This window comes from Eschscholzia californica, unplaced genomic scaffold, assembly GCF_041429995.1.
Source record: "Eschscholzia californica isolate CP2 unplaced genomic scaffold, dmEscCali1.0.p SCAF_2, whole genome shotgun sequence".
NCBI classification, from domain to species: domain Eukaryota; kingdom Viridiplantae; phylum Streptophyta; class Magnoliopsida; order Ranunculales; family Papaveraceae; genus Eschscholzia; species Eschscholzia californica.
In genome coordinates this window covers 1224546-1235811 of record NW_028238309.1, presented here as the reverse complement: position 1 = coordinate 1235811, position 11266 = coordinate 1224546, and the positions used below count along the sequence as shown (strand labels likewise).

The following is an 11266-nucleotide window of genomic DNA, read 5'->3' as shown; positions in this document are numbered from 1 at the left end:
ATTTTCAACTAGGGCTTGCCGACTAGGTACTTTGAGAATTTATCTGTGGGTTTTTTGTTAAATTCTTGGGAGACTATGGTTTCTAATATGTAAAGTCTCTCAACCTCCGTTGTTTTTGTAGTTATTTTTTTCGTACTTCCTGAGCACTCGGTTAATATATTATCCTTCTTCAAAAAACAAAAAATTACGAGTGGGAGTGTCGGAGCGTTTTTTCTAGATATCCAAGCCATCTTTGAGGCCTTTTCTCCAAAAGATTTCGAAAGTGAGGACAGGGGTCGACAACTTTCGAAACTCCATCTGTCATTAAGCTTTGTAGAGAAAATGAGTAATTTTGTTTTTGAAAAGCTACGTAATAATCAATATAATCTATATATTTAGGGCAATTCACTACACTCATAAATCCACTCTGCACATTGTATAATTTAATAACGCGCCGCCCCTTATCATTCTTTATTTTTCATATGAAAATAAATAATTTTGTCAAAATCGGACATCTATTACAAAATTATACATATTAGACTTTGGTTTCATAACAGAGTAAAAAATGTACTGAACCACAAATTCATCTCAGGTAGCGAGTCAGCAACAGTAAGGAGATACTGTTCTGAAATTTTGCTAATAACTTTGAGTGTTGTTTTTGTATTGAAAAAGATGTCCCACACAAAAGCGACACTTCTAAATTATTAGTGACGCCTTACTGAAGAATACAGAATAATTATACATATAGTAATAAGGTAAGAGTACCAGGAGAAGAAAGAAACTTGGAAGAATAATTATACATATAGTAATAAGGTAAGAGTACCAGGAGAAGAAAGAAACTTGGAAAAAAAAAATCTGAGTCCAAAAAGGAAACAAGTCTATCTTAGAACTTGGATCTGATTCTATTGATTAAAAAGTACAGATAATTTTTTTTTTGAACTTTTCAGTGTCTTAGATCCTTGACTTCTAGGATGGAAGACTATACCTCTTACCACTCCAACCAAGAGTTGTTGAGAAGTACAGATAAATTTACATTAAATTTTCAAAGTGTAGCAAAATAATGTCCCAACCCTTCACACTAATAAACCGACCACCACTTCTTATCATCTTTTATGGGACTAACATCAACAATATTTCGTTCAACAAAAAAAAGCATCAACAATATTTTTTCACGCATAGAATCTGAAGACTATCTTCCCTTAACTATAGGCCTCACATGCCCCCAAGTGGCCTTCGATCCAAAAACTTGGATCAAGAAGTGAAACTTTATTTATACTTGTGCCCTAACCACCACCACCCCTTTTGGCAGAGGACTAAGGCCTCATTAGATAGCTTTTTTTTTTCGGTGCTTAAACAAAAAAACTTTATAATAAACTATTTATATTGGTGTGACATAACAAAAACACTTTTTTATTTTCAATTGTTACAATGTGATGCTTGGAGGACAGTAGGTCGTGAAATCGTCTCTTTCGATATACACAAAGAGACTTTCACGTAATTAAACTTCCATCAAAATATGTTAATAACGGATGTTCACCGTTTGTTCCTCATATAAAGTTTAGAGGAAACTTTTGGCAGATGAAGAGACCTTCAAGTCTCTTCCAAAAATACAACCCCATTTCAGTTGGACACTTGAAACAAGATCATATATCTGTTCATTCTCCACATTTTCTGGTTCTGAAGATCCCCATTTTCAAACCTCAAAAACAATGGAACAAACTTCTTGTGCATTTACTAGAAAATTTGGAATTCATTCAAGGTGGGGAATAATTCAGCATTTAGTGATTTGTGTTTAATAGGTACAAATAAAATAAATATAGAAAGTTATATGATTTATTCAATTCATATAACGTTAACAGTTGGTAATCCAAGTGGTCCAAGGTGTTGACATAACCTCCAGAAATCTCTAGAGGTATTAGGTTCAAATCCCAGAGAACCTGAAATATTTGGTTATTTGACTTCGAGTCAAATTATCAAAATTACAATATACATTTTGTGGTATCCGCTTTTATTATAGCAGGGGAAATTCAATATACACTCACCATATTTTTTTTTGATAATGATAAGTGAGCAAAACCTAAACCGATTGATTACAATGAAATAAGAAATCATAAACAGCAAAGAAATCAAAATTACATAACTTCATTAGCTCCACCATTTTCTCATCCTCATTATTTCTCTAGAGTGCAATTCTACTGACAGTTGATTAATATTCAATTGAGTGACACCCGGTCCAAGCTTCATCTTTGACAAGTGATCAGCAGCTTGACGTCAGGATGATAAACATAATATCGAAGAGGTATAAGATATCAGACAAAAAAAGAAACAATAAGAACAAGGGTAGTTTTGTACTTTTAAGTACAAAAAAGGGGGCATCCCTAATATCCAATTAAAAAAGGGGACATCCCTAATTAGACATTAGGGATGAGGGGGTATCGCTAAATACCCCAAAATAAAATAAAATAGTTGACAACAATACAAAACCATCAAAAGTATAAAGCATTCCTTGGTTTATGGGTTTTAGGTGGTCTCCCTTCGTCGGAGTAGTTTTAGAGAGAGAGAGAAGAAGAGAGAATTATTTTTTTTTTTTCAGTTTGAAAGTCGCCGACCAGAAATTTGACCGGCCGGCGACCACTGTCGGAGAAGGTGATGAGGTGGCGTTACAGATGATGTGGCGTGACTTGGCAGAGAGAGAAAACATGATGGAGGAGAGAGAGTGACGATGTTATAACGGAAGGGGGCCATATGGATATTTCTCGTAAAGGAGGGGGCCAGGCGGGAAGCTGGTCACAAAGTTGAGAGCCATTAGGAAGTTGGGAGCCATTAGGTAAATAACCCAAAAGAAAAACACTGGCCTTTTTGGTTTTCTTCTTTTAAATCTGTCAATGTTCTGGCAACAATCCCACATTGACAGTGAGAAAGAGTGAGATGCTCTTCACTAGCAGTCCAGAAGGCTGATCCTCACCATCATATAACAGTCAACTAATTAAAAATTCGAAGAGAACCCAAAAAGTAGTCCCACATCTATTCAAGAATATCGTATTCGGTACCAACCCTTGTTCCTTGAGTTGGCGCCATTGTTGCTATCTCTACTGATAGTTAAGAAGAAAACCCCAAAACCCTAATTCGAAGCAACTCAAATCCTTCTTGTGTTTCAATTTCTAATCTACTAGTAATTCATAATAACTCAGATTCTTCATTGTTGTCACACCAAGAAGACTGAGCTCCTCTGTTTTTTCTTCTTCATATGTGGAACTCAAATTTTCCAACCATCAATTAGGGTTTTCATTCAAGGTACTTTTCTTGTCAAACAATTTTACTTCAATTCAGTTATGGGTAGCGCATAGAAATATCTTTCCTAATACAAATCGAATTAGTATATTATTTCCTAAATCATTAAGAACTTCTAAATTCTAGGGTTTCTAATTCTGTAAAGGTGATAACTTTAGGTTTTAGGGTTATTGAAATCTATACAAACTGAACAAGAATTAACCAATTCAGCTAGAAACAATCAGACCACCAAGATGGTGTTGAAAAAGGGTCAATCAGAGAAAGGGAGGATTATTAGTAATTTTGATCTTCTTCCGGATGAAATTTTTCTAGATATAATATCTAGGGTTTCTTCAGGTCAGTATATGATTAAATACAGTTATGTTTGTAAATCATGGTTCAATTTGATCAACAATAATCTTGATGTTCTTCAATCTAAAAGCAAACCCCGTTTGATATTTAATTTCATTAGTCGATATAAGGTAGATGATCCCTATTTAAGCATACTTGGAAGAACCAAGTTCTTTCAATTGGAAGAAAAAGATTGTGATGACAACAATGAGCTTAATAATGTACAAGATTTCATTAGTATTGGGTGTAAAAGAGAATTCATTGGTTCTTGTAATGGTTTGGTTTGTTTCTATATCGAACATCGTAAGAGTATAGAGGTTCGCAACCCGACGAGATGCGATATCAGTACCATATCCTTTCCTTATCAAAATCAATACTGCTTTGGATTCGGTTACGCTTCTGCAACCAAGGAATATAAGTTGGTATGCTTTAGTAAGTCGAATTGTATGGTTTCTACATTAGGAACCAATTCATGGCGAGAAATCCCTAGTGTTGTTCCTCCTGAGTTATTAAGAATATTCGAGTATTTTAATCCGGGTAAAGTTGAGTTGTACTCGGCTTTGTTTTCTAATGGATTTCTATATTGGTCGACTGAAAAAACTTATGAGAAGGTATCTTTCGATATCAACAATGAGACTTTTCATGTAATTCAAATACCAAAGTACATTTCTCTCGATAATTGGAGATATGTTCATGATAATATAGAGTTTAAAGGAAATTATTGTATTGCACTTTTGGAACTAGGAAAGCTAAGAGATGAGTTTGACCATTTTGATATGGGGTTCAATGGAAAGCTTATAATATATACATTAATGGAGAAAGATAATGAGCAAATATGGACAGAGGAGTTGTTTATAATAAGTTCTTCTGTTACTCGTGCTCGTGGTAAGAAAATCGATATTGTGGGTTGCGGTGATGATATTTTATTATGTTGGATGGAGAATGATAAGGGAACACGCGTGTTTAAATTATACAATGTGCAGAGGGGATTTACGAGTTCGGCGAAATGCCCTAAAGCTATTGAAGATACTTATTATAGCCCCTATCGTCTTGAAGATATTAATTATCGGATCACTAGTCAAGAACAAAATTACTTGTTTTCTTTGTATACGATAATGAAAAAGGAAAGTCCAAAATCACCTAAATCGGTGTGTTTACAAGGATGTCGAACTAAAAAGACTTGGGATAACTTCTACCATTGGTGGGCTTAATCTTTTATCAAACTGTATTAAGTTGACTAATTATCAAATTGCGAACATAAGTTTTGTTGATGTTTATAATATAAAGTCCTATTTATTTTTATTATTTACAATTTTTATGCACATATTTGGTTATTATTTTTATGGTCTGAGAACTTTTATTGTCTCGGTATCAGTGTTGGCCCAATAGAGTGTTTTTATCTGTAGTGTTATTTTTATATCTTAGTGCTAATGTGTTGTTGATTTATTTTGAGACATTTATAATTAGCGGACATAAATTGGTTGAAACTACTGAAGTTACGCTTAACAGACTAAAATCAATTAAAAAGTACGGAAATTAGTTTGTAACGCCATTTTTGATTTCATTAAGTTTAGTAGTTATCGATTCATTAGTCATTTTTGTTCATGTTAATACAAGTTGTTTTGATTAGTTACTAATTCCTTCAAAACTAATGATTTTATATGAGTACGTAAGAAGAAGACACTGGTATATTATTTCACATAGCCCGTCCCTTTCATGACTTTGCGGACCAACCAACCCGGATCTGCCCTCGCAAGTCTCTCTGCACTTTGAGAACAGAGCATGCAAAATCGAGCAATGGATCCTAGAAGAACCATTTTTTAGGAACTATCGGGTAAGGGGCGTCAAAAATCAGGGGTTCCTTCCCAAACTCAGCCAAGGGAGGCGGCAGCTCCCACCTCCACAGCCACAACACGGAGGCACAACTCCTTAATCCGCACTACAGCCAATAACTTTCTTCCTCCAGATCGATATATGTTGCTAAACACCCAGATAGAGACAGAGGGTTGTGGGTTGCCCCTGGCTCTTCGGTTTCGAGAGCCTCCCCTTCCGCAATGCAGAAGTCATTCGAGAAAGGATCTGAAATCAAATAATAGTTATTGAAAAAAAAATCAGGCCGCGCTAGCTCAACATTTGACAGACAACTTAACACAAGTTCATGTATTTGTTCATTCTCAACGTGTGGAGATACATTTTCAAACCTTGAAAACAATCGATCGAACAACTCTTTATTTTTGTTGGTTGTTTGACTATAGCTTGACCTTTTGTCAATTTTTAGGAATGTCAAACCAAAGTTACTTTCTGTCCTATCAATTTTCTATTTTGTATCGATCATATAAATTTGTGTAGTGTAACTTGAAAAAAACTATACAAATTGGGGAAGTTTAATTTGAGATACCGCAACTCTTGAGCGCCGCCCTTGACTCTCAAAGGTGCTTTCTCGCCTCTTACGCCATCATATAGTATATATATTATGCCGTAAGGGGCGCATACCCTTTCTTGGTTGTTTAAGCCAAGATTGAAGTTGCTTTCAACTAGGCAAATCATAGGGAAACGTCTTTTTTTTTTTTTTGTTGAAAGGGAATACATTAATATTAAGAAGTCTTTACAATAAACTAAGAAGAAAAACATAAATACAGTAATTAAAGAAATACAACAAAATATCAGAACTGAAGAAGTGCAAATTATAATTTCTTTGTAGAGCAGTCTTCATTCTGTAGCTTGCAAGGCTGGCAGCTCTTCTTGAGTAATATACAACATTTAAACTTGTGAGTTCGTCTGGTATCTATTAAGAGGAAGCTCGAATCTAACTTCTTGTAACACTTAAGATGGATTAAGCATACACCCAACATTTCCGGAAGAAACGAGGGTGTCTGCAAGATGGAATCATAGGATGATTCCGGGGTATCCCGCCAGTATTCTCCATGTACAGAGACCATATCCGATCGAAATCTACAATGTAGAAATAGTTCAGACACCTGGGAAATGGGATCGCCGTCATAGCCCGAGTATGAGTACCTGCTAATCCGACATAAGTACACAATAAAATTGCGTAAAAAGGTGGAAGTGAACATGTTACAGAACTTGGATTCAGAACTTGGATTCAGAGTTACACCTATAATATCACCAAATACACAAGTACTCATCAAAACGTGAGCCGGAAGATAGGTAACATAGTCTTCACGACGAGTATGGAGATTAAAATGCAAAGTATGGTGTCGTCCAGGATCAAAAGGTAAGTTAATACTTATATTGAACCTCTTATAGGATAAACGGTATGAACTCATGATCCACAAAGTCAGTCGATGGATCCACATAAATCTAATATGATTCCAGGAGGTGAAAACTATTTGGGTGCAGTAATGAAGATGACAGGATGAGATCGAGGGTTGAAATTATATTCAGTTGTGGTCGAAGAGATGTGTGCACCTAGGGTTAGTTCATCGGTTACCATGAAAGGGATGAAAAAAACCACCATATGTTAGGGTCTAAGATCGCCCTCTAACGATACAAAGCTAATCATCAACAAAGCAAATAAAAAAGTCATTCAATTCCGATTAAATGAGTATCTAAGAGGCAAGATTTGGTGTTAATAGGTTGAAGGTAAAGACTCCAAATTGATAACAGTCAAGATAGGGGTGTAATAAGTTGTAATAAAAAGACTACAAATTGATACCTAGATGAGATGAATGGTCTCTACTGGTACAAGAAGTGCAATAACCAGATCTGAGAACAACAAATCTATGGTTCGTATAGATTCAACGGAAGTAGAAAGAGATGAAAAGACGATAAAAATAAAAGAGTTAAGATTCAGAAGGACTTTCCTCTGGCCGAAATATTTAGATCTGAAGAGGATAGTTGGGTGATTCTCTTTAGTGGTTATTTACAGCATCTCTTGAGCCTTCCTTGCTTATCTTCTTCTTCTCTGATTGATTGGAGATGTCTATGCTGCTACTCTTCTAGGGTTATTGACTGTGGGTATAATTAGATGAAATCAAGCCTTTATGCATATCTATGATTGGCTAATCGTTTAATTTCGTGGGTGGATGTTTATATGTGGTAGGTGGTGTTTGATATCTGTGTTTGCATGTGAAATTTAATGGCGAGATCGTGTTGGATTTGCAGTAGAAGATAGCAGTTGTAGGTTTTGATTTGAGGAAAAAAGGAGAGTCTCTCTCTCCTCAAAAACCCAAGCTTCTTACTCAAGTATGAGCTTACAACTCTGGGTGAGACTTATAGGGAAACGTCATTAACTAAGTTTGAATTTATCTGAGATTTAATATAGTTTTTACTCGTTAATTATTTTAAATCGGTATTAATTACTTTTTGCGTTTAAAAGTTTATTTTACCTGCCGTATTTTCAGTACAAAAGGGTTCTGGTTGAAATTTGGCACCATACCCCTAAATTGTCGGCCACTGCCCAGCAGGTACAACTCCAACAAGCTCACTCAAAAACAATAATCTTTTATATCAAAACTGTAATGATAGGGCACAGAATATATTGTCAAGTATAAGAATCGGACTTCATAAAAAAAAGTAGTTTAAGAATCGGAATTACATTAATTTCTAGGGCTAGTAATCTGCTGCTGGTTGGGTTGATTAATATTAGTTATGTTTTTGAATTGCAAGTTTCTTTTTTTAGGGTTTTTAAAATTTTCCATAAACACAGGAAAAAAGGTACCTCTATTTAAGCCCCACTTATGATACGCACAGGGAGTGATTGATATGGAGAAAAACGTAAAGATAGATACTTCGAAGTAGAACAGAAATCTATGATGTTGAGAAAGAGTCGATCAAAAAAGGCGAAATCTTTAGATGTTCTTCGTGATGAAAATTGTACGAATATAATATCTAGGGTTTCAGATATGAATCTATCTGATTCAAAACGGAAGAAGTCGAAAAAGAGAGTGAATCCTTTAGATGTTCTTCCGGATGAAATTTTTGTGAATATAATATCTAGGATTTCTTTAGGTAAGTTTGTGATTAGTTGGAGTTGCGTTTGCAAGTCATGGTTCAAGTCAATCAACAATAATCTTGAATTCGTCCAATCGAAAAGCAAACCCCTTTTGATATTCAAATTCTTTGAAAGAGAATTTCATGATCAGTATGTCTATTTAGACAAAGGTGTAAAAAACAAGTTCTTTTATTTAGAAAAAGGTAGTGATGATCTTCAAAACATAGGAGAAATCCGTAGCACTTACACAAGAGATTTATGTGGTTATTATAATGGCTTGATTTGTTTACACGGCAGAAAACATGATATTATAGAGATTTGCAACCCAACTAGACGAGAAATCCTCGCCATAGCCTCTCCTCCTTACATCAATAAGTCTGATGGTTTTTGGTGTTGCTACGGGTTTGGATACGCATCTCTAACCAACGAATATAAGTTGGTCTGCATTATTAGTGACAATAAGTGCATGGTGTTTACATTAGGAACCGATTCATGGCGAGAAATAACAAGTACTGTTCCTCGTAAGTTATTAGCACTGTCCATGTTTTATATGAGCCTTAAGGATATCCACGCACGGGTACCCATTTTTTGTAAAGGGTTTCTATATTGGTTGACAAGAGATCGTAGTGAAATAGTTTCTTTCAATATACATAGCGAAACTTTTCAAGTAATTAAACTTCCACCAAAGTGTGTCAATCGTCTTGGTACTATTCCTCATATAGAGTTTAGAGGAAATCTATGTCTTGCATTTTTGGAAGAACAACAAAGTGGAAGTTATAGTCGTACACTTTACTTGTATACATTGAAAGAGAAAGATAATGACCAGGTTTGGATTGAGGAGTTGTTCATAATAAACTCAAGATTGCCTCGCCATCAATTGGTACAAATAGTGAGCTTCGGTAATGATGTTTTATTGTGTTGGATGGATTACAATAAAGGATTAACCGTATTGAAACTGTACAGTATGCAGACGAGTGTTACAAGAATTATTAGACACCCTTGTGATCTTGAATATTATAAAATTTGTGTGGCTAGTTATGAACAAAACTGGTTAATTTCTTTACAAAGTTTAATAAAGAAAGGAGTTCCAAAAGTCAAGTCTCTTCCTGATTTAAGAAGTTTTTCCAATGAACAATGCCTGACGTCACCTGAATTGTTCTTGTTTGTAGGTAGACCACCTAAAACCCATAAACCAAGGAATGCTTTATACTTTTGATGGTTTTGTATTGTTCTCGACTGTTTTATTTTATTTTATTTTCTTTTCTTACATGAACCATCAATCTAGTAGTTATTTATTTTATATTATTGTGTTTCTTTGTTATTGTTTTTAATTTGATAGTTATTTAGGATATTTATGCCCAAAGTCGCGGCCAAAAGATAAGGGCTGGTTTTCAATTTTCGGATTCAAATTGGGAGGAAAAAAGCACAAAATTGTTTAATTTCCATACCATTGAGAACTTCCAAGTTTTATATGGTTTTGGAAAGTTTCCATAAATACTGTTAAAGACACCTACTTAATTCCATAAATACACAAAAGAGTTGATAGAAAAAGGTGAAACCAATGGACTCAAAATCGAAGAAAGTGAATCCTTTAGATGTTCTTCCGGATGAAATTTTTTTGAATATAATATCTAGGGTTTCTCTAGGTAGTTTTGTGATTAGATGTAGTTGTGTTTGCAAGTCATGGTCCAATTTGATCAATCGTAATCTTGAATTCTTTCAATCGAAAAGCAAGTCTCGTTTGATATTCAAGTTCGTCAAGGAAGAAGGTGCTTATGTCTATTTACGCGAACGTATAGACAACGACTTCTTTTATTTAGAAAAAGATAGCGACGATTTTCATAACATAGGAGAAATTTGTAGTATTTACACAAGAAAATTATGTGGTTATTATAATGGTTTGGTTTGTTTAAACCTTGAAGAAGAGAGGATTATAGAGATTTGCAATCCAACTAGACGAGAAATCCTCGCCATAGCCTATCCTTATGTCAATAATTTTGTTCCTTATAGATATGGTGTGGGATTTTTGTAAAGGGTATCTATATTGGATGACAGAAGATCGTAGTGAAATAGTTTCTTTCGATATACACGATGAGACTTTTCACGTAATTAAACTTCCAACAAATAACCGTTATGAGCAGCGTGTTCTTCATGTAGAGTTTAGAGGAAATCTTTGTCTTGCATTATTGGAAGAACAACCGCTTGGAGATGATTATTCTAATCTCAGACTTCGCTTGTATACGCTGAAAGAAAAAGATAATGAGCAAGTTTGGATGGAGGAGTTGTTTCTAATAAGCTCAAAATTGCTTCGGTATCAATATGTTCAAACTGTGAGCGTCGGCAATGATATTTTATTATGTTGGGACTCTTGGAAGAGCAATAAGGAACCCCACATATTTAATCTATACAGTTTGCAGACGGGTCTAACAAAAATGTTGAAACGCCCTTTTGGTCTTCAAATGACTAAATTTTGTGTCGCTAGTCAAGAACAAAACTGGTTACTTTCTTTACAAAGTATAATAAAGAAAGAAGTTCCAAAATATGTCAAATCTTATCCTGATTTAAGAAGTTTTTCGAATAAGCGATGTAGATCACCCGAATTATTCTTGTTTGTAGGTCGACCTAAAAAGAAGAAAGCGAGGAGACATTTCTACTTTTGATGGTTTTATACCATTGTCAATTGTTTTCTTGTTCTTTCTCCATAAACCATTA

General features: G+C 34.8%; 1 protein-coding gene across 2 annotated transcripts; it reads left to right on the top strand.

The window, feature by feature from the left end:
• Positions 1–3037: 3037 nt before the first annotated feature.
• On the top strand, positions 3038–4903 carry LOC147555053 (F-box protein At3g07870-like). Of its 2 annotated transcripts, none has more exons than XM_086664385.1 (2): positions 3038–3273; positions 3481–4903. In XM_086664385.1, exon 2 carries the CDS (start codon positions 3504–3506, stop codon positions 4809–4811), a length of 1308 nt encoding a protein of 435 aa, XP_086520511.1. In that variant the 5' UTR covers positions 3038–3273; positions 3481–3503; the 3' UTR covers positions 4812–4903. The 2 variants fall into 2 exon arrangements, with proteins under 2 accessions (XP_086520511.1, XP_086520510.1); XM_086664384.1 differs by having other exon boundaries at positions 3045–3273; positions 3429–4903.
• The last annotated feature ends 6363 nt before the right edge of the window (positions 4904–11266 follow it).

Coding starts and splice junctions, on each gene's coding strand:
- LOC147555053 (XM_086664385.1), top strand. CDS start 3,504: ATGGTGTTGAAAAAGGGTCAATCAGAGAAAGGGAGGATTATTAGTAAT.